General features: G+C 43.0%; 1 protein-coding gene across 1 annotated transcript; it reads right to left on the bottom strand.

Annotated features, from left to right (window-relative positions):
* Positions 1 to 188: 188 nt before the first annotated feature.
* On the bottom strand, positions 189 to 24,269 carry ANXA13 (annexin A13). The gene is made up of 11 exons (XM_065832082.2): positions 24,176 to 24,269; positions 11,204 to 11,282; positions 8,467 to 8,561; positions 6,902 to 7,072; positions 6,224 to 6,257; positions 6,058 to 6,137; positions 4,855 to 4,923; positions 4,537 to 4,638; positions 2,622 to 2,697; positions 1,670 to 1,782; positions 189 to 488 (listed from the first exon to the last, which is right to left on the bottom strand). Exons 1-11 carry the CDS (start codon positions 24,188 to 24,190, stop codon positions 369 to 371), a joined length of 954 nt encoding a protein of 317 aa, XP_065688154.1. The 5' UTR covers positions 24,191 to 24,269; the 3' UTR covers positions 189 to 368.

Genomic DNA, 24,269 nt, shown 5'->3' with positions numbered 1-24,269 from the left:
TGGCAGGACTGTAAAGGCATGACATGGGACTCATCAAACTGGGGAAAGAACAGAGTTTATCTCCAGAATGAAAGACAGCAAATCTACCCAGAAGAAACAATGACAGAAGATTCTTTCACATATACAAATGCAAAGAGGTCAATTTAGATTTAGGTTTTTTTTAACATGTCTTTATTGCTTAAGGACATTTTGCGAGATAGCCATAACATAAACCTCACATCCAGCATTACTTGGCAACACATTTCCCAGCTGGAAAGAAAATAAATTGGATTTTTTTCTTTGTGCTTAATGCCACATTTTTTGTGTGCTATTTTGGAAACTAATCAAGAGGTGGCTGCTCAGCATGCCTCTTCATTCTTGATGGCTTTTTAGTGCAAAATAGCCAGCAGCAACTTCCTGAAGTCCCCAGAGGTATCAGATCGGACAGCTTCAGCTAACGACTTCTTGTACATTTGCTGGAACTTCTCCTTTATGGCTGGCAGGTCACTCTGAGGAGACACCAAGAGCCTTGTTAGAAGAGTGGGACGTGCTTTGAGCAATATGCCCTGCCCTACCAGCAGCCTTGGGGTCTGATCCAAGGCCCAGCACACCTGGTGGGAGAAGGAAAGGAGAAAGCAGGAGGTCTAGAACTCTTGGAGGACTTTTAGCTTAACATTCGGATTTGAGGTAAGCCCATGTCAGATGGTGTGATGAGGGGACGTGAGCTGCAGAGAGGGATATGGGCCTGTGTGGAGAGCTGTGCCAGGGTGGCTGGGGCACCTCTGCCCAGTGCTTGGTACTGGACAAACTCACACAGATCGCTGCAAGCTCTTGAGACCAGTCCCTGGTGGAAGCGGGGAAAGAGGCACTTCCAGGAGTATGGCTAAAACAGAGTTTAGTTCTACGCACAGAAGCAGTTTTCTAGTTACTATGAGGAAGAATTAAACGCCTTGTCTGGAGCTTTCCCATGAAAAGGCACCCATGGCGCAGTTCTGATCTCTATCACTGGGAGGGTTTAAATATTATCATGATTGGACTGTGTCTTGACAGAGAGATTGCCCTGGAGCTTCATTTCTCACACTGCCAGTCATTGAGAAATATACTCTCCTCGTCCCTGTGACTGACTCCTCCTCTTTGTCAAGGCTGGAACAGCCCTGGGGTTACAGCCTACACAGCTTACAAGGAAGAAAAACTTAAAGACTGTGTTTAAGATCTCAAATGTCTTGTACAGTTTTCTGCTTTTTAAAATGACAATTATCTCCTTTGGCTCCTCATTTTTCTCCCCTCCTCCCCATCTGTTTTTCCCAGCTGGAACCAGAGACAATTAGCAACATATGTTTATAAGAAATTCTCAATTTGAGAACTGCTGCTTTATCATTGCTTAACTAGGAATTTACTTTTACACCTCCTGCTGGGGCCAGACCTCCCCATGGGGTTAGTTTTAAGCAGTTACAGTTGACTCCACTTGAGATTGCCTGTATGCTTTCTGGTTTAGTTCTTTTGAAAGCAGATATACATGCAATATCAAAATTAGAGTTGCCTGGGTACAAAAGCAGAGTGTGGCCACTGATGTCATTGTGCTGAAATGGGTTGACTGAGCACATGACCTACCAGGACTCACTCCATACCCTCTACATTTGTATTTCTCCCAGAGCTCATGTGAGGTACTACAGGTCACGGGGTACCCTACCTCAGCCCTGGTCACAAGGACACGAATCAAGGTCTCTTCATCAGTCCCAGCTCCTTTCATCGACTTGTGCAGAAGTGTGGCGAAGTAACCTGGGCAGTCTTTGGCACAGCTGACTAGAGAAAACAGTAAGACACTTCATTATATTTGTATATTTACACTTTGTGATACACCTTCAACGAGAAAGAAATAAATAATGAAGAAACAGAGGAAACTCTCTAGAGTTTACACTCAGACATACGAGCTGGCAGGGCTTTCATTCTGTGGCTGGTCCCCTATCAGTATGCAAGGAGAAGTCTCGGAGTCTGAACGGGGACGTACATTTCTCCACAGGTAAAGCATTTTACACAGTTATCAGCACCGAGTGCTCTGTCATTCCACAGGGAAACTGAAATGAATGAAAAAAAGCATTTACCCCTCTGGAGTTCCTCTTGCCCATTTATTCTTGGGGTAGTTGCTCACTCCACAGCTCACAGGGGCAAGATTTGGGACAGCCCAGGTCCAGATGGATAACAGCAATACCAGTAAGACAACCAGAGCCAGGGCACAGGCTCAAATACCCGCCACAGACATCCCCAAAGCTAAATTGCTGTGGAGGACCCTGTACATTTTTGTGGTGACTGGCTAACACACTTCTGACGGTGCCAAGGCGTCCGCTGGAAGTTATCAACAGCTGTGGCCTCAGGGGCAGCTTGGAGGTGGCCACCCTGTGTTAGAGGGCAAATAATTTAGCTGTGTGGAGAGAAGCTGTGTCTAGCAAATTTAATTCTAAAACAAAGTCCCTAAATCACTACTGAAAACTGGCTCTTCTTTTCCTGGCAGATATGCCAGCTCAGTTTAGGGCTATTTCAATGTCTGTCACCAGGCTGTACACAACCTCTCCAAAGCAAATGTCAAATGATGGCAAGAATTAGTAAACAAAGCTCTTGCCACTTTATTTTTTTATTTATCTTACCAAGAGTGAGATAAGCCTTCTCCAGATCTCCAGATGTCTCACTTTTAATGGATTCTTCTATGTCCTTCCCACACACCTACGAGGACAACCAAAAGAAAACATCAGACCCTGTCAGTACATGTCACCCTACTGCCATAAAACCAGCATCAGATTTAGGATCCAATGGCAAAAGGCCAATTCAGATCCTTTAGAGACTTTCCAAGGGAGTAATTAAAGGGCAAATTAAGTTCTCCTCTGGTGTAAGTGCTCACAGATCCACTGGTACCAAGAGAAGAAGGTCTAGGTGGCCAGGTAAGGCACAAAGAGACAACCTAAATCAAGCAGTCTCATGTACCTGAGGGCTTCTAGGACAAAGAAGCTGCAGCTTCTTCTTGAACGACCCCTAGTCAGGAGAAACTATTTGAGTTTCCTTTAACTTCTTTATCAAAGGCTCTGGATGGTTCCCACAGAAATGATAAGTTTTGGAACTTTACCAGCTCTACGAAGTTTTGTTACTTATTGTCTTTGGCTTTTCATGGGAAGTTTACAAGCACTGAAGTTGTTTCCAAGCTTTTGTATTATTCTGTAGAAAAGGGGAAAAACAGACTGCCACTTCAAAAGAGAGTTTATCCTGACTTTTGTGAACTTCGTGAACCTCAAAGCCTTCTGCTTTGCTCTGTTTTGAACATCAGGATGGCCCTGCATGGTTCAAGACTCTAGTGGACTTCTAGGTCAGAGCTAGGAGAATACAAAGTGGGAAGGTTTAGATCTGGCCCTATTTATCTTTCCAAATGCAGAGCAGCTCTGATGTTTGCATGGCTCTAATCCTGGCCCACTTCTACTTCAAATATAGCCAGGCAGGATGTGGTGGATTGGCTTGGGCAACCTGATCTTCTTGGATTAGGAATCAAAAAGCCAAGGTAGCTTGGCTGTTGAAGCATTGAATGGAACCCCCAGGGTTTGGACCACTCTGAGGGAGAGAGTATCAGTTAGTGACTGATTTTGTTCTCTTGCCAGCAACAAACCAAAACTTGGATTAAGCTGCAAACATTTTTCCAACTACGGGTTCCTTATTGTGCTGACACTGAAATATGGCCTTGACTGGAGTTTTTTTCATCTTCAGTGCCTAGGGTTACAGCTGAACTCCAAGTCATCCTCGGGAAGCTCAGGACTATGAGGCTGGAGGGGGGACACTCTCCTGAGAACAAACGTCTCTGCTGAGCTTCCACCTCGCTGCCAGGAGGAGGACCTTGGATCTCCCATTCCTTTGACTTTCACAGGTCATTTCCAGGTGAGACGTCTCAGTGGAGGGTAGTTCCAGGTCCAGACATAAGTAAAATATGCCTTGTGGGTGACACAGGGAGAAGTATCAGACAGCTGGGATCCTGCTACCTACTTTGCCTTATGCTTGAAGACAGAGGTAATTACAGTGAAGTACCTGCACAGGCTGCCAGCCCAGCATGGGCTGAGAAGAAGAGGCTGGAGATGTTCCTCTGCCCAGCCAATGAAGCAGGGGCATCAGGATGAGAGACTTTGCTGGCCTCTGTTTTGGAGAAGGAGAGGAAAAGCCCAGAAAAGCAAAACCCTGCCTCAGGGCAGTTTGTGAACCTGTCCCTTTGCTGGTCCTCTTGCAGAGGTGAGGACACCCACCATTGTGCAGCTGTGGGAAGGAAACTACATCATGACATTGATTTGGCTGGATGTTATGTTGGGTTATGAAGGGGAATAGGTTCTTCACTGGCAGAAGGTACAGCTTTTATCCCCCATGTGTCTTTCTGTAAGGTCAGGATTCAGTCACATAGAAATGTTTTTCTAAGATTCTTAAAGCATTCAGTAGTTTAAAAATGGCAAATAAGGGATTGCTTGCTCTGCATGTTGTTTTAGGGTCTGCAAACAACATGTTGGACCCTACACAATGCAAAAGAGAGTAACTCACCTTCTCATAGGCTTGAAAAGTAGCTCTCAGCTGACTATAGCTCCTCTTTGCTAAGACCACATTGAAAGCCAGCTCCTCTGTTCCCCAGCGGCCTTCTCCTGCCTTAAAGATTGCATGTTATTTTTTTTTAAGTGCTTGTTTCTTCACAATAGAGACAAAAATTCAGCCAGAGCCCTTGATCCACCAGTCTCCAACCCGTGCCCCCCTCGCTCATCTCTTTACACCGGCATTGCCCCATACTTGGTGTGTTCAGTCACCTGAGGCAGCCCTTGCTGGGCAACACCAGGCAAATGGAGATGTTTCCATAATTGCACTTACTTTATACAAATCTGTGGCATCTTGCTCAGCGAGTTCTGCATTGACCTGTTGAGTCTCATCTCGGGTTGCCTGCAGGAAAGGACATGACAGTAAAAAAAACCCAACAGACCAAATGCTGGTGGCATTTCCGAGTGGAAGGGAAGATTGTCAGCCCGTGGCCCTTACAAACATTTTGGTTATACTTTTGCTGCCATCTGCTGGCAGCTCCTAGTACTGGGACATGATGAGATCTCGTAGAACTTTGAAGGGTCTGTTCACATTTATCACTGCCCTTGGTTTGCTGACTTCAGAGGTAAAGCCTGTGTGATAGAATCATAAATAGTTTGGGTTGGAAGGGACTTTCAAAGCTCATCTAGTCCAATCCCCTGCCATAAGCAGGGACATCTTCAACCAGATCAGGTTGCTCAAAGCCCGGTCCAGCCTGGCCTGGGCTGTCTCCAGGAATGGGGCGTCTACCACCTCTCTGGGCAACCTGGGCCAGTGTTTCACCACCGTCATTGTAAAAAATTTCTTCCTCATGTCTAGCCTGAATTCTCCTCCTTTTCCTTAAAACCCCTTGTCCTGCTGTAACAAATCCTGCTAAAAAGTCTGTCCCCATCCTTCTTTAGGTCCCTTTTAAGCACTGAAAGGCCGCAATAAGGTCTCTCCAGAGCCTCCTCTTCTCTAGGCTGAACAACCCCAACTCCCTCAGCCTGTCCTCATAAAGGAGTATGGTAGTGTTTACCTCCTTGTTTTACTTGCTCTGTGCTGGCACCCTTATGAGATGGTGACTCAGATGCCCCTGGAGCAGGATGGGACTATCGGGGCTGGGCAGCTACAGGGCATTAGACCATACCCTGGGGATGCTCCCCTGCAGCTGGGTGGTCTGCTGGTCCCCCGTGTCCACAGCCTCCATGACATCCCATGGGGGCTCCTGCTCCCTCCCCCAGCCAGCATGTGTCTGGAGCAGAAAAAAAATCAGAGGAAAACCTGATCTGAGTTTGGAGTTAGCCATGCTCTGAGGAGGGCTGGCCCAGAGGAGCTCCAGAGGTCCCTTTCCACCAGGCTTGTTCTTTGTTTCTGCTTTCTGCCATCTTTTGTGGGTATTTTTCCACTGGTGGGAAGCAGCAGAATGAATAATATCAGCTAATACTTACTATGGTAACCCAGGCTATACAGGATACAGAACAGGTAGATGCATAAGAAGAAAGCCCCCAGCCTTACCTCTAACACAGTGACTAATATCTTCTTTAGGGAGCCACTCGTGTCACTTTTAACATCAGACTCTAGATCCCTATCAAAGACTGTGGAGAAAAAACCAGAAATCTGTGAGGGTTTACCCAGTGCTAAAGGCTTTAAATGAAGATGTTTGAAAGACAATACTACTTACGCCGTTTATATGCCGCCTTTATGTTTACAATTTCCTAAGCAAACAAATGAAGTAAATAAATAAGTAGGCAAATAGATAAACAAGGGAAATATTTATAAATCAATAAAAATAGATGGATTTAATAAATAAACAAGCAAATAACCCCCCAGTAAGTCAGTACCATGCCTGTGTTGCTTGAGGCATAGCTGGTGTGGAGGCAGAAGCCAAATTCCCATTCCCCCTCATGCTGGCACTCCCTGCAGAGACACGACTCCGACCCAGCCTGGGTCAGGACAGCATTCCAAGGGATGCCTGATTTGTGCAGGTGTCCTTCTGGTTTCACCTGCCTTCAGGTATAAGCTAAGGGCTTTTTGAAGAGGATCACGTTCCTGTACCTGGTAGGAGCCACCTCCACCCTGTCAGAGCCACCTTTAACAGGCACCTTGGGATTTTTCCATCATCAGTGTTTCCCCCGTGCCATCCATGTCAGATATGAGTCAGCCCAAGGAAGGAATTTGAACTGTATTGCTCTTAACTCCCCCGAGAGTTTCAGTCCTGGTATTGTAACCTTACAGCTCCAACCACTGACAACATTTCAGCCACGGAAGCTGGTGTGATCCTTCCTCCTCCTCCCTGGAGGATGCTCTTGGTGAGCTCTTCGCCCTGCTACCTAAGGAAGGTCATGCCTGGTGTCCCAACCTTATTGTTCCGTGAGCAGAGAATCTCGATCAGCAGCGACTCATCCGTCCCAGCGCCCTTCATGGCCTTCCGAAGCTCTCGGGCCTCGTACTCGCAGGGCAGGTCCAGCAGAGCCAGCACAGCCTTTTCGAAATTGCCGCTCAGGTCTCCCTTCAGGACCTCTTCCATATCCTGCAGGGGCAGTCGGAAGGGTTAGTGCAAAAGTTGAGGTGAGATAAGATGGTTTCTCAATTTGTTTTGAGGAATTTAATGATATCAAGGCTTCTTCTGCACCAAAAAGGGACAAAAATGTAAAAAAGCCTTTAAATACACGGAGCTTTTTTTTTTTTTAAATAAATTCCCTAAAAATATTTGTTTCAGATTGAATGAAATGATTGTCCTATCTTCAAATACCAGCCAGTATCAGTCCAGTTTTGACTCTTTCTTGTTTAACTGAATGCAAACAGAGAATTTACTCTGAAACACAACACAGAAACTTCCTGCTTTGAAAGAGCTGCAACAGAGGGGATCAAACTTACCAAACTTCTCTTCCAGTTTTGGTTAAAATCAACTTACTGGGAAAAGTAACAAAACTCTACAAAGTGATTTGGTGCCAAGCAATCAGCATTTTTTTCCACCCAAACCAACCAACCAACAAACCCCAAAAACCAAAATTAAAATATCGACCTTCTGTGATATGATCTACTAATACAAAATTTAGCATGACTGTGGAGAAAGACTTGCTAGTGTAAGCACACTTATGACGCCGACAGATGATTTATTTGAAGCCTTATCTGCAGTTAACATTTCCTGTAGTACGGGAAGTACTTGACAAGTTCAGAACAACAAACGAGAAGCCCAGTTTTAAATCTATTGTTCTTAAATACCCTTCTACACAATCACAAATCAACGCTCAGTCTATTAAAGCCAGAGCCTGACACCAATGTGCACCATGAACTTTGCTTCCTAGAGCAGCAGGAGAGCAAAACTGTACAATGCAGCAGGATTCAGCTGTTTACCCAAATAATATACTGGAACCTTTTCTTTCTTACATGCAAAATCCTTAAGGCAGCCTATGTTTTCTCCTCCAGAAATCAAGCACCCAAAGAGACTTCTTAGTTTTGCAACGTGAATTCTACTCCATCACTGGAAGAAATCAATACTACATCTATTGAACCGAACAAAAATATAATGATGTAAGATCAAATAGTTCCTGTGAATTTGCACCTCGGCTGAGAGGGGTTCTGAGTCAAAATTTCCCTTTTACATTAACTCCTTCTTCTGAATGTGCTGAAGATGAACACAAGCTGAAATATTTTTTCAGTTATTAATTATTTTCTAGCTCTCCCAACTTTTATTAAAATGCTCTGATCTGGCTAAGGCTGATTTCAAGAAGACTCTGAGTCCTAAAATTAGAAATATGATTGGTATTTTAGGAGATGATAAAATGAATTGCTGAATCAGAAACTAACTGGTGTCTTCCTTGAATCCAATGTGCTCTTGATATTTTCAAAAGCAGAGGCCTGTAGGCTGTATTTCTGTCAGGCATGCAGTTTGAAACAGAGAGGCCATTTATTTTGGAATACCTTGTTATACAGAGCCTTGTACTTCTGTTTTATCTGTTGTCTCTGCTCTGATGTTCGACTTGACAAGACTTCAATAATTTTCTTTTCATCTGTTCCTGAAAGAGAAGTTGTGCATAGGAGTTACTTCATCAGAAATCTAAAGAAAACATTATCTGTAAAGGGAAAAAAAATTGCTATTCATATGCCGCCACTGGTGCCAACTTTAGCATTGGTAGCATCTAAGATTCTTTTGAGAATATATTTAACTGTAATCAGCTACACTGTTGAGATCATAAAATGAACATTCACCATCTTGTGCTGCCCATATTTTATCAGGAAAACTGAGTCTTTTGTTTGGGGTCTGACACTGCCCCTAAAATCACGGTTATGCCAGTGCCCATAGGCTGACATACAAGTTTTGGGGGGAAATGCTCATTTGCGTAGTCCCGAGGGATCAACCACCAGATCCACCTCATGAAGCATGTGAAAACACTTGTGTCAACACAACAGAACGAAGGGCGTGGGGGGAGAGGATGTGTTTAAATCAGCTTCATTAGCCCACAGCCCGAATGTACAGCCTGTACAAAACAAGTTGTGCTTTGCACTAAGCGGAGCCAGGAAGAGGAGCAGGAACCAGCCTTCATGGTCTGAGTCTCTGCTAATGCTGTTTTGCTTGGCAAAAGTGAGTGAAGCGGGAGCATGAAGTGCCCCAGTGATGGGCACCACAGCAGCTGCATCTCCTGGCAGAATTAAACACCCAGCACCCCTCTAGGAGAAAACCCTCGGGGAGCTTTGAGCTGTACCTTATGCAACGGTTGGAAGCAGCTTACTAAATGCAATGACCTTGTCCTTGTACTTCTCTTGCCCTCAGCCATATAAACAGATGTTTGCACTAAACAAAGCTGCTGGAAGGCATTTGTTACGTTTGTGGCTAAGGAGACAGGACCGCAGTGATGTTACTTGGATGCCCAAAAGACACAATAGAGCAGCTATTGCATTAACAGACGTGTCCTGGCGCACTTCCAGCTGAGAGCCAGCAGCTTGCCTCAGGCACTATTTCTTCAAGACAAGTACTGAAATGGAGAATGTCTATTAGGAGAGACCTATGACCTGCATGTGATGGGCACTGCCAGAATGCCCATAGCATATAAAGGGTTTAGATGGCAGATCAAAGGCATCAAGCTGTATGGAAGGTCTGCTGATGCATGCATGTCATCCTGCTGGACACTGCTCCATGCTCTCCTTGTGGTCTTCTACTTGTTGTGTCCACCTACTAGGCCTTGTGCCGTGCCTACCATAGGTTCTCAGGAGCAGGGATTAACAAGGGTTTCCAAGGAGCTACCAGTACCAAGGATAAAACCACAAATGATACTGGCATTCAGCAGCAGCTGATGTGTTTTTATCTCTGCCTATCGCCACCAGGTACATACAGGACAAGTTTAGGGCACCTTGTCAATTTCTTCCTGCTTAGAACAGAGGCAGAAGGCCTGATCCAATTTTAGAAGAAAAAGAACCCCTATCTGACAGCATGGGGTTAAACTCTCAGTAGGAGAGTCCTCTGAGGAACTGACTTGAGGGGGCTCAGTTAATAGGATAAGAGCAGTTCCCAAAATTCAGCACTTAACTAGCTGATTCTGAGTGTCATTGTTATACCAGGAAGAAATGCTTAAATGCATGTTTACTGTGCAAATGCCTGGAGTGAATTAATAACTCGTTACTCTCATGTGCTGTCTGGATGTTCTCTCTCTGATGGACATTGTGACCTCCATGGACCTGAGGATCCCACGAACACTGTGCATTCCTCATTCACATGAGTGAACAAATCAGCCAGCTTACTTTAAACTATCTTAGAAGGCAGTGGGAGCAAGTATTTTTGGTTAAAAATCAACAATGCAAATTGAGGAGCATCATATATACCTTTCAGCTACGGAGCTGCAGCGGGCTCTGATCATAGAATCATAGAATAGTTTGGGATGGAAGGGACCTTCAAAGCTCATCCAGTCCAACCCCCTGCAATGAGCAGGGACATCTTCAACCAAATCAGGTTGCTCAGAGCCCCATCCAGCCTGGCCTCGAATGTCTCCAGGGATGGGGCATCCACCACCTCTCTGGGCAACCTGGGCCAGTGCTTCGCCACCCTCATTGTAAAAAATTACTTCCTCATGTCTAGCCTGAATCTCTCTTCCTTTATCTTAAAACCACTACCTCCTGTCCTATCGCAATAGAGCCTGCTAAAAATTCTGTCCCCATCTTTCTTAGAGGTCCCTTTTGAATACTGAAAGGCTGCAATAAGGTCTCCCCTGAGGCTTCTCTTCTCTGGGCTAACAACCCCAACTCTCTCAGCCTGATGAGCATATGGAGATGGTGATGGTTTTGATTGTTTCTTGAAGGCCTGGGAAAGGACATTTAACTATGACTCTAATCTGACCAGACTAGCTGGACACCATGACTGTCATATCAGCCTTGACAGCTTCATGTTCCTATTGCAGGAAGCAAACACCGTGTTTATCCCAATCCTCTGGAGCCAAGCCATTATCAAACTAGATCTTACCAGTCTTCGAGGAAGAAACTGGCTTCCCCTCCCATTTATCTTAATTGTATAAAACTTCATGGGCGTGCATGTTATTTGAGTTAGTAAGGGACAGAAAGCATAAGGATTACCTGAAACTGGTCAAAACAGTTGTTCTGACCTAGGTTTATGTATATGCTCTTAATAATCTTGAATTGTCCTTTGTACAAAAAACACAATCTTTCTTACCCGCTCCTTTGCAGGCACTATGGATTTTCTTGGCGTCTCGGTCTGCATCAAAACCTTGATGATGGCGTTTACTGGTTGACTAGGAAAACAGAGACACAACAGACACATGGGAAACAATTTCACGTGGCTCTTTTTAAATGGCAGTGGTTTGGGCCAAGTTCTTGCTATCTTAACCATGAAGTTCACTAGGACTCCTACAATGGATCCACAAATAGCTGTCACCACATGACACAGGGTGCTGATTCTATATAGCTTTGTTCTACCAGTTCAGGGTTATTCAAATAAATTAAAGGTAATAACTTTATACTAGGCATCTTCATGACAGATCAAATATTATTTGTTTGCACCACTTTTAAACCAGACCAATATAAATGCCTTATCAGATGCATACAGGACCATGCCCCATCTCTGCAGTACATTTGTAAGTACTAGAAGATTACAATCACAATCCCCTGAAAAAAAGTGGTCCTGCAAACCCTTCTTTGCATTGATGCATTCATGCAAACACGATAATTGGAGATATGTAACACAATTAACCTGGTGGGTTTATTTTTTTCTGTGTTTGTTTTTGGCAAAATAGTATATGTGGTTACTTTGAGCTAAATCTATCAGGGATAATAACTCAAAGTCCTCAGCTGCAGCAGCAGTTTACAGCCTGATGTATCAACATAAACACAAAACCATGCCTGTTCCCAAGCTATGAATCACAAAAGCTGAAATGCTGGTACACCCTCTGTTCTGCTCTTTCTTACACAAGGGCAGAAGTATCTGAGACCAGCAGGACAGCAGCGTTATCAGCCCCTGTAATTTAATGAACTAGAGCTTTTAAATGCCTCAGCTCTAAAATAAAACTGGAAAACAGGTCCTAGGCTCTTAATCAATTAGAAGTACATGCATGCCACCTGCTCAGGGGGTCTAAGTGGGCATTGCAAGCTCTGGCATTTCCATTCAAAGAGCAACATGTTGATCAGGCTACTCGCTCTGCAGAGCTGCCAAGCACTGGCTCCCCACTGCTGCTAATTAGGGGTTATGACACCCCAGGGCACAGCACTCTGCTGAAGAGCAGAAGAGGTTAAATGGCTGATGAGCCTTCTTGTCTTTGGGGACAGCACAGGGCAGAGACGATTCCTGAAAGACATCAGGCACAAGATCCTTCTGCTTGTGGGATAAAGAGAATTTAGCCATAGGGCTGTGGGCCATGCTCTGCCATGTACCCATCTGGCCAGAGAACGACCCATTTTATTTACGAGTATAGATAAAGCCTGGAAGTCTGTTTGTCTGTATTCTTCAAAAGCTTTGTGCTGCTATCTACTAGTTCTGGTGGAAGAGCTACAGCTCTGGATAAAGCAGCTCTCTGTCAAAAAACAAAGGGTCTTTCCTCAAGGATAATACTCAAATCCTGTCCCTATGCTGCTTTACTAATGTACCTTTGTGATAAAGACCATTTAGGTACCTGGCTCTTCTATTGCAGTTAGCAACGAGGATACAACGTACTGCTAATGGTAGCTGCTGCAGTACAGCCATCTCACAGAAATGGAAAGTTATTTTTACAACAGCAATTAGTGAGGTACAATAATAATGTAATAACTTCTCCCAGTCTCTACAGCACAAAGTAACACTTTCATTACCACACCATTATCACAAACGTCGCTTGTAAACATGTAACCCACTGTATGCTCTAACACACAGACACGCGCTTCTCTAAACCTTTCCAATAAGGTGGAAATAGATGCATATAAGTAACTAATCTCTAGTAACTCTAAGCAGCTCTCTCTAGTGGGATACTTTATTTAATGATCTTCACATTTCTCAGGAATTTTGTCAAAAGAAAGGGAAAAGCATAAAGTTAGAAAACAGATGCACTGATCACTGTCTTTATCCAAAATGAATTGCATTAATGTTTTTCTATTATGTCAGGGTATACATGCTTCCCTGTTGATGGTATCATATAGAAAAGATATCTTTTTGCACAAAAAGCTTGAAATTTAAGCAGCTCGAATTTCTTTTTTATTTTCTGATGTATATGCTACACCCCCATTTTCATTCCTGTGAGAATTCACCTTTGTTCCCTGTAACACCAGAACAAACAACCGACCAAACTCGGTAATGAGTTTTTGGGAACAGAATAATGGGATCCTCCAATAAAATGCAAGTCTACTCTGGTTATACAGCCCCAGGATGCCAATGGTGCTGGCACAATGGGCTGCTTTCCTGGAGAGTCATACAGGCATGGTGTTGATGCAAGGACTGTGGTCTGGATGCTCCTCAGCACATGGTGGATATACTGAGCATCGTGGCGTAGCACCCAGGAGGATGCTCTGCTGCTCCTTCAATTGTGTGCGTCCGCAGACAGCAGTGCGTGGTGCCAGCATGGTTTCCCCTCTCCTAATACCACATTTAACATGCAAAGTGTTTTCAATACTTCAGCCCATAATTTAACACACGACTGTTCAGATTGCCAGTTACCACTATGCTGGGTAATGTGCTTATAACTACTTCTAGCACCTGTGGCAATTCTAATGGACACTGCAAGCTGGAGGAGACCATCCCACCCTTACACTGTGCCGTGTGGGAAGCAGCTGTTTGTAGGAACAGGGTACATACAATATCTGAACGAAGTAAATTATGGTGACATTAAGCTATCACTATTTTCCATTTTCAGATGATGTTTGTGCCACTCACATAGTTGATCCTGCTGTCTTTGTTAGGCAGTCAGTACTGAAATTATTCTAGAGTTGTTTGCAAAGCATTTCATTATGAGGGTAAGGATCAGGCAAGTGGCTGAAAAATCAGCAAAAACCCAGACAGTTCTGGAGCATAAAACACAAAGAAAAGTGCTAGCAGATCAAATGCGTAGATTTGACTACTTCATACTATCCAAATGCTATTCTGATTTATAGTCCCTCAAATTCACTTCAGCAATGTGAGTTAAGAACTGTTGCTCCAGTTTCATGCCTTCTGACCTGGGACAGAAGATGCAACAGTGAGAAGTGGGAGGAAAAAGGCTTTGTCTGGCATTCCCTCCCACTTTTCAGTCCTTCAGTCTGGACAAAAACACCTACACAAATCCAAAGGTTTGTACTCTGCTCTGCCTTACCCACCAGCAGTGCTGGGCTGGGGGTTTTGCCCTTGTGCTGCTGCTGTCGCCTCTGGAGCTTCTTCTGCCCCAACCCTGTCACAGATGCACCTGGTCCTGGTAATGTCACCACAGGACTTTGGGAGAGTGGTTTGCTCTCTCATGTCCTGATGGCTGATCAGTTCTGCTCAGGTTTTAGCCCAGGGGTGTCAAACTCATTTTCATTGGGAGCCACATCAGCCTCACGGTTGCCTTCCAAGGGCCCAATGTAATTTTAGGACTGCATAAATATAACTACTCCTACTTTTACACCTGGCCTCTGATGAAAATGAGTTTGACACTGCTGCTTTAGCCAGTCTCTAACTCCTGGGTGCAACTTGTCATTGCGGCTGTTGTGTTTGTGTGTAGCACAGTTGCAGCCGGCAGGAAAATGGTAGCACCAGTGACTAAAATAACATTGTGGGTTTATGGTGATTCATAAAGACATAAAGAAGCAAATTTCTTTTCAAAGGAAAAACATGTGGAAGGGCAGGACTGTTTCTTATGCTACTCAGGATGTTTGTTTTAAAGCCTCAGAAGAATCTATTGAGTCAGCTCTGCTAAAGTCTCCATCTTCAAATAGATCACTGTAAGACATTAAATGACGTGCCTGGGAGATATCATTCTTGTAGTATCATGTATAATACCACCATCAGCTTTATGGACAGGAAATCTGATAGTCTGGGTAGGTGACTGCCAAGGCCAACTTCTGAGTCATCAAGAAAATCCTGGTTAAAATTGACCACCTACTGATCCCAGCCTTGATCTTGCCCACTGATGCAGCCTTCCCACGCAGGAGAGGGAGAGCTGTTTCAGAACTGTGCTGCTTCCTACCCTGTGGATTTTGACAGGTGGCTTTTCCTGCAAGGGTTAAATGGCAAAAGAGATTGATGTAACATTTGTAATACGGGCAGAGTCACTTCAATATAGTTATTGTTTTAGAGTTAGGATCTTAGATTAGATTTGAGTAGTTAATGACTTACAAGTGTTATAGCAGTTTTGGTGATAACATGATGCGGAGTCTGAAATTTCAGACGGAGAGACTGCATACAAACTTTGCAGCTGGACAGAGGATGCAAGGGAACTTGCTCCCATAAATTGGTCCAGCTCCATCTACTCTGTTACTTCATTTTCTTCTACATTTCTTTCCAATACTTCTACATTACTTAGCGTAACCAGAATTCTGGTGGTAAGAAACCCTCTTTTCACTTCCAGCCTGTGTCCTGTGGCCTATGTCCACTTGTTTGTTTTTCTGCCAAGAGTGTTCCTTAGGTCAAACAGGTTTTGCCTCACTCAAACATATTGGAAGTAACAATTGTTTTCCTTTGCAGCTTTGGCTAGAATTGCCACAGATTTATTTTTATTAAACTGGATAGATTATAACTAATCTAAAACTAACACTTCTACCTTGTTGTAAAGCACACCAAGTAGTTTTTCCTATTGTAAATTGCGTTTTAAGGGGATGTAAGATGAATTTATAGTTGAAGATGGTGTGCAATGCTTAGAGAAGCATTTGGAGACTCTTTTTTGATCTTTCAGCATGTGGACCCCTTATGGTGCACGAATAAACAGTTTAACAAAAAGGTCAGCAAAATGAAGAAAGGGGCTGGTTTTGGGGGGGCGAAGCAGAAAGGGGGAAATTAGAGCTCTGGTGGATCCAAGACATCAGTAGTTAGAATTGGCTGGATATTGCAACACATTGCAGATACTTCTGAAGACAAAATTTAGTATCTTCCTTGAGCTAAAGACAATTAAGCTTGTAGTAGATACAAAGTGCTCATTTGTCAGTAGACAAGAACAGAAGAAATGCTACCATGAGCACACCAAGTAGCTTCCTGTATTGCAAAAGACAGCAATGTACCCTACCTGAAAATATCTGATAATACAGCTGAGCAATCACTATTTTTTCATTTCCATCATCTCAAGGAGATGCCACAACCATTCTGGGGAACAGAGGTTTGTGAAGAAGCACCATCAAAACAGAAAGGATGGCTGCTGCTGACAGTGCTCACCCACTGCAGCTCTGACACAGATCAATGCTGATAATGCACACAGATAAACGCAGATGCAGACCCTTAAAAGTAAATTATTAGGAAGAGCCAGCAGGAATGTGTCTGCTGACCAGAGCAGTGAAAATGCAGGTCTAATAGCTACGGGCAGAGCTCTAAAACTGATGCAGGGATGTTGAGTGCTTACCCCAGTCTTCATTTTTGCCAGGTCCATTTTATGTGCTTTATTTAGTGCATGTCTAATTCCAGGCCTCTCTTTCAATTGCTGTTTTCATTTTTCTTTTGCTCAACAGAAATAAAAATTAAATCTCAAAATGGCAGCACGTAGACAGGGCAGACTGACCCAGCCACGCTCTGTACAGCCCTGACTACTACACACGAGTGGGGTCTGGAATGAAATTTAGGGCAATGTTCGGTTGTCTAAGTGTAGGTATCTGGTGCTGTTAGAGATGCCCCAGGGTAAGGTGCCCACTGTCTGTCAGAAATGAGTGCTCTCCTGTGGGACCTGCATCTGTCAACCTGCTGCAGATATCTCACATACCCGAGGGCATCACCAGTGGTTACTGGAGGTGGGCAACAGAATCATGCCACAGCTATTTCACCACTTCTCTTATTTTTTACATATATTTAATTATATTTACAAAAATGCATTGGAGAAAAGCAAGGTTTTAGAAAGAATTACACAAACCAGTTCCACCACACAACAATCTGAGCTTTCCTTTCTAGAGAGCAGGATGGCACCAGAAACCTCTCTGCCTGGTTTCCTACGGACTGACATCTCTCGTCTGGCTGATTTTGGTGCCCCTGCTGCCTACTGCAGCTGAAGCAATTCCTCTGATGGGCACAGGAGTAATGGCCCCTCACCCTGTGGATTCTCTGGTGTCCTCTAAGGGTTGAGCTCATGCCTCAGTCTTTTGTTCAAGGGATTTCTAATACAATCTCTCTCTTCTCAAGATTTTCAAGAAACTTGACAGGCACCTAATGATTTTGAGACTAACATCCTGCTGGACAATTAATCTAAAAGTTGTCCAGCAGTTGTCCAAATATTTTTAGCTATGTCCATAGTGTACTATCATTCATCCTGTCTCTTCAAGAAACCAAGCCCCAAACAATCCATAATGTCCCCAAGGTGAGTACAGGAATGCCAGAAAAAACCAACAGACAAGCCAAAACAATTGAAAAACCATTCTAGATCAGAAACTGTGGAAGCTGTGGAGATTTCTCAGTTCTCACAGTGCACAGGCACTGAAACGCCAGTTCAAAGACCGTCGGGGAGCCTCCTCTCCAGCTGATGAACCAGTTGTCCTCCAGCTCAGCACTGCCAGAGCTGTCAGGACTGGTTGGGGCAGAGCTGGTCCTGCTGTAGGCAATGGATAAGTGAGCTGACATCTCGAGATGCTTTCCAATTCTATGATTTTCTGTATTCTTCACTTGTGTGGAGAGGAGGAAAATTTATTTTCTGTCTATCAAAAAATGTCCCAAACCATCTAGTCACCTTGTTAACTTAGTAAACAACAGGACTGGGATGTTCATCTCATCAGTTAAACTGTATCTAATACGCTACAATCACAGAAGACAGCTTTTGGCAAATGAGCGCCTACATGATTAATATTTTATCAACGCACATATACTGAAGATTAATTATTTATCTTGGCAGAAGCCTTTAATGAGCTATCATGCAACTGGAATCCAAGGTTAACTAGACAGACAATACTGGATAGGAAAAAAATAAAATAGGCACTTTGTCTTAGACCTGGTGGTTTTCAGTCTTCTAGTCACACGTTGTCACAATAACATCCTGTTAGCAGAATAAACCCTGACCTCCCACCCAAAGGGACAGTCTTAGTGACAAACAGCTCAAATCGCATCACTCATTTCAAAGCACTTCCTTGTACTAAGAATAAAATACAAGAATAAACATGGGAGTAGGCTGCTGGATTTTGATTCTGATCTGCTTCCAAAGACAGATTGAAAACACGATGCTACTTTCGTACTTAATCAATAGTCTGATTTACTGAAACAGGTATTTCCAGTCATAAAACATTTTTCAACCTATTGTAATGCTACCTAAGGTCCTTTTCAACTGGGTCAGCTTTTGGACCATAGCAGAAGGTATGAGCAGAACAAGAATAGTCACAGCCTCCTAATGCTATATAAGGTATGTTCTTATATTATGAAAAGGTGACTTGCTCAGAAAGCTCCAGACCATCAATCAGAAATGGTAGAAAAACAGATAAAGCCCATTTCATTTCAGTGTACAGATGCCTCCATGAGAAAAATCTTCCAAATATTAGAGCTCTTTAATATAGTGGAGAAGCAAAAGAAACAAAGAGGAATTACTGGTAGGCAAGGTCAGGTCTCACCTAACTGCTGGTCATGGGTGAGGATACCTCATCATTAGTAGATAGTGGGTTCGCTATCTCCTATCGTCATTGCATCAAAGAAAGACGTTCTTCAAGTGCCTCTTCAGTAAAATTCAAATAATTGGTCTCAATTATTCAGGTAGGAATTAATGAGAAATGTAAAGGCTTTCAGCACACAGGTCAGAGTAGATGGGCGCTAACATCTAAAAACAAATAGAAGTGAACAGCTGTGGCATGTTGGCCGTAGGGCAATATCAGCAAGCACCAGGGTTTCTGCTCAGGTAATAAAAAGGTGTGGTTGATAAACACCTTGTTGACGTATGTCAATTGGCAAGCGCTACCTTAAGGACTACATGTGTCCTTTTGACCGTGAGGCTTATTCCTCTGCTGCTCTGTAAAACCTACCTGTCACCTTTGTTTGTTTGAGTAATTTTCTCATTCAAACACAATATGCAACTGGAAAATTGCCATCTGCCTCCGTGACTGCTTGGAGAATGGTATCGGCGTCTCCGAATGCCACCCGCCCCCTGCCAGCCAGGTTGTCACTGCCCCAAGTCCTTGCAGCTGTTTTGGGTCTAACAGCCGTATGACAGCAACACGGACCACCAGGCCAGCTTGTTGCTGGCAGTTTGTTGCTGTCAAGAACAAAACAATTTCTCTGTGAAGTCTATATTGGATAATACAATATATGTAAGGCATGTAGGTTAGACCGTGTTACTCAACAGCCTTTGCAACGACTCAGTGCCTCTTTCCAAACTGAGAGGTGCAAATAACCTTATTTTTCACATCTGAGACTAAAACTACAGTGACAAGATCCTAATAGAATTAATTGTATTTATTTTTCCTATTATAAACAGGTGGCAACAACGAAGTGAATTGCTCTGCCAGTTAATTAAACTGCAAAATTAAAACTACCTCTGTCCTGCAATGTCCTGTTTTTAAGTAGCTGTTAATATACCATCTCATAATAACTTATGGTCATTTTTTTTATCCACTTAATTTATTCATGCTGATCACCATGATAGAGAAGCCCACAATTAAAAGGAAAAAATATGTTTGGAGGGTTCTCTCACGGATGAATTTTACACTGCCCAGTTCTAATGTGTCCAAACCCGCCTGTGGCTGGTGGAACTCAATGCAGATTACTCTTAAAATCAGAGGTAACATGCAGCGGGAACACCCATGTTGTAAAACTGCAGCTTTTATTCCTAGAGGGCTTGATACTCCTGCTTAAAAACAGAGGCCTCTGAGCTGAGTCAGAGCACTCAGCCCCTGTGTGGGGCGGGCAGAGGTGACATGGGGTTGATGGGGACCTGACTCCCCTGGTGTGGCAGCTGAAGCTGAGGCAGGACAGGATGCTATAAACCTCCAGATACGTCATGCCTGTCTTCAGGCACAAGTCATGCCTCACATCGCTTCCCTTTAATATTTATCTTGAAAATGGAAGCCACAAAAAACAGCAAACAAATGGCTTTTTTTCACCCAGGGCAGCAAATCTAGAATTCCCCACCCAGAATAATTAATTCTCTGTTATGTGGGGGGGTTGATTTGTCTACTTTTATTTTATTGACCATAATGGCTAGTTGGAAAACACTTTGGGCCTTTAGGGACAATGATAACTAAAATGATTGAAAACCAGCATATTCTATCTCTTTTTCAGTTGAGATACGAAATCTTCGACTTGCATACTGATGCACAGATAAGCATTCTTACATTTTATTAAAAAATGTACACTTATCACCTCAACTAAGACATGTGATGAGTTCTGGTAAGTTAATGTTCATGGAGCTGAAGTTAATTCTTGTATATGCCAGCACAGAAGCTAGGTATACCGATGCAGCGTTGAAATACATAGACAATCTTTGGGAACATCACACTGATTCTTTCTTGTATGCTAAAACTGAATTATTTAAAAGGAGAAGGACTGGAGGAATGTAGCACCCCACCAGGGAAGCCCCCAAACTACGTTTCTCTCCTTGGTCCCTAATGTTTCATTGCTTTTAAAACATCCCTCTGCAAGATGCATTATGTAAACACTATGTGCATATTCATAGACACATACAAGGGCTGTTACTATACAGGCATCGTGTGTTTAGTGTCTGACAAACCAACCACGTCCACCAAAATTGGAGGTCTCTGTGTCCAGCTCCTTTTTAGTGGAGGAGGGTCTCAAGATACTCCCAGGTCAGCCGAGTCGCCCAGAGCAGCAGTAACCAGCCCACTGCTCCAGTCAGTGGTCACAGCCAACAATAAAGGCAGAGCAATTTTTCTGGGCAACAACAACAAAACCCAATACACTATACTCAAAATGTTGTATACAAAGAAAAATGTTAGGGTTCAGATATTTCAAATTTTTAAATGTTTTTGGAAAAATGAATTGTTTGGCCTATTTACATTATATACAACATAAATGTAATGACCCTTTGATGCTTCAGATTTCTAATTTATTTCTTTATTTTAATTTTTGCCACAAATGCAGTATAAATTTTTCATGCATAGATGCTTGTTAACGCCTACTGCAGCTGCACTCACAGGACAGCCTGAGACCTAATAGGAACATCGAATGTCCTGGATAAAAGGGGACCATGAAAATGTAAAGAATCTGCCACAGCTCTCTTCCAGTGTTGGGTGGCTGAACAAGAAGATATTTCTGTCTTCAGCCGCCTGTGAGCTCGTGGCCAGGGATAGAACAAGATCGCCTGTCACTGAATACTGGTCTGTCAGGGGAAGCAACAAATAACAATTGTTCAGCTTTGTGATGAGATAATAAAATGACACTGTGGTAAGTGATGCTTGTACTAAGGAAACATTTCTACAAGGATAGAAATGTGTACAGGCAACACAGAGGCCCTTGTGGTGCTTGTGAGCTTATCCCCAAGAGAAGCCCCAGGCAGATGTGTTCTCCAGATTATACTTAAATTTTTTACCTTCAAGTTCTCAAACCATCTGGCCCACAACAACCTGCCAACCCTCTTCTTACATTATCGAGTGCTCCCTACAGAAGGTTTGGGTTGCTTTACAATGAGAACACGAAACTCAAGGGTGTCACAGAGAATCTCAAAAAGTGATTTAAATTAAAAACAAAGAACTCGCCCATCCCCCAAATTAATTCAAGTCACAAAGATCACAGAGAACAGAATAACGCATAAAGAACCTTCTTGGATTCTTGAGAGACAGAAGGTTAAAAAACACAATTACACAATTTCACAAAAGACAAAAATCCATAAAACTTCAAACCATTGTATCATCAAAATTATTGCTGCGATTCCCAAAGCACCTCGCTTGCAGCAGAGCAACTACCCAGATTTTCAGCTGAATTGATTCTACTTGTGGTAATTTTGAAGACAGCAGAAATATAGACAAGGTTGATGCAAGGCTGCAAACAGAGAAAATAATTAGAGACTTCCAGGCTCTAAGGATGTGCAGTAAAAAACTTCCTTTGATTGTGGAAAAAGTGACCGGATCAAATTCAGAGAGTAAAAAGCATGTGGAAATATGCAGATTTGGAGTTGTAGTGTTGCAGGAGATGCAGCTCTTAACTGAGAGTTTAGTTTTTAAGAGAAAGGTACACTTTAGAGCTGGTCGGAAATTTTTCATTCAAAGTATTGTTTTCAGTAAGATTTGTTACTTTTTTTTCAAATCAACGTGTTCAGGATGATATTAGTTTTGATGAAAGCATTTTAAAATGAGACATTTTAATGTAGCTGAAAAGTTCCATTTTAACATCCATGTAATGGAACTTTTCTTTGAACAATGCTTAGCTTTCAGTGAAAACTTGATTTAATAATGGTAACTTTTAAAAACAGTTTTAAAACCTAAGCCAATTTAACCAAATAAAATACATCATTCCACACAGATGATTAATTTGATATTTCTCCTGGTGGAATTTGGGCTATTAAAAAAAAATTCACTTCTGAAATTTCAAAGCAAACAAAATTTTGGAAAGACGCTGAACTCAACAGAATGAAACAACCCAGTTTAACCCAGCTTTCCAGTGCCAGTCTTGCCCATGAAAGAGGAGTTGCCTTCGTGCACTGCAGTGCTTCCCAAAGCCACCATAAACCACAGCAACAGGTGCTGCAACACCACGGTGCCCCTCTCATCCTTCACAAAAAAGGTGCTTACTGGCTCATCTGCTGACAAACTGGTAGCCCCTACGGTTGGTTTCCTTATATCGTCTGCGAGTTTGTAAGACTTGCTCTGGAGGTTTAAAAAACACAATGCATAAGACACTTATGGAACCTGTGGTTGCAAAACACGAGATTAGGAGAAAGAACAAACTGCAGTAGAAAAGCTCTGTTAAGAATTTAGTATCTTCAGGCTGTTACAGATGTAGGCATTTCTCCAAGATTACCTGTAATTGCCTAGAGACAAAGAATGATGCAACTCCCAAATGAGTCATGGGATGAATCATGGGATTCTCTTCCAGCATGGGCTCATACCTCTTCCCACTGAAGCCTGCAACACAACTCCAGGCTATCTTGTCCAGCATGGAACTCACGCAACTGCTAAATGTGCCTGAGATGCAGTGCTGTGATCTCTCTTGCCATAGACGGACCTCAACTATCTAGTTTAATTGAATATGTTTGCTCTTACTGCATTCAGTGTAGTGTCCAGTGAAAGGCTCTCCAGTGTCAGGACCGCATCTACACGTCTTTTAAACACCTGCAGGGATGGTGACTCCACCACTTCCCTGGGCAGCCTCTTCCAGTGCCTGAAAACCCTTACAGGGAAGAAATTTTTCCCAATATCCAATCTGAACATCTCCTGATGCAACTTGAGGCCACTTCCTCTCATCCTATCACTTGCTACTTGGGAGAAGAGACCAACCCCCTCCATGCTACAACCTCCTTTCAAGTAGTTGTAGACACTGATAAGGTCTCCTCTAAGCCTCCTTTTCTCCAGGCTGAACAGCCCCAGTTCCCTCAGCTGCTCCTCATAAGATTTCTTTCAGTTAAAACTCACACTGTAATTTGATGTAGTAAATACTGACACCTGGATTTTAATCCGGTCCTTTTGTGAGCACCAAACATTGAGATTACTTCCGTCCCTACTACTCAGTGAGAAACTTAGACAAATTTTGAAAGTGCTGGCCTTTGGGACAGGAAGGTTTTCATACATCTTTACAGAATCATTTTAGTGTTCAGAATGTTCCAACACAAATTTGCTAACTCAAATTAGTTTTCCCATTACATACTATGCATCAATTATTTTCCTCAACATTGAAGTGCTGCTCTTTTTAACTAAGCCACAGTGAGCGTTAAAACATGCAGAACCTGTGTATTATAGTGATAGTTTCATTATTAATGTACTGCAATTAAGCATCGTTACCAGTTACATACAAGTTTCCCATCCACACTTAAAGCAGATTTTGAGCTTAAATCTTAATTTGCAGCTATATTGATGCCATTCAAAGTGAAAATGGACAAAAGTAAAGCTGGGAAATTGTTGCATTCTTGACAATCCAAATTAAATAACTACTCACATGTGAACTGCCCATTTTTGCTTAGTCTGAGCGTGGAAGATGCAACTCTTCTTCTCTTCAGTAAAACAAGCATTCAGATGGAATAGTCAACTTT

Source organism: Patagioenas fasciata, chromosome 2 (genome assembly GCF_037038585.1).
Source record: "Patagioenas fasciata isolate bPatFas1 chromosome 2, bPatFas1.hap1, whole genome shotgun sequence".
Taxonomy (NCBI): domain Eukaryota; kingdom Metazoa; phylum Chordata; class Aves; order Columbiformes; family Columbidae; genus Patagioenas; species Patagioenas fasciata.
Note: the sequence above shows the minus strand (reverse complement) of the source record. Positions and strands in the feature narration are given on the sequence as shown.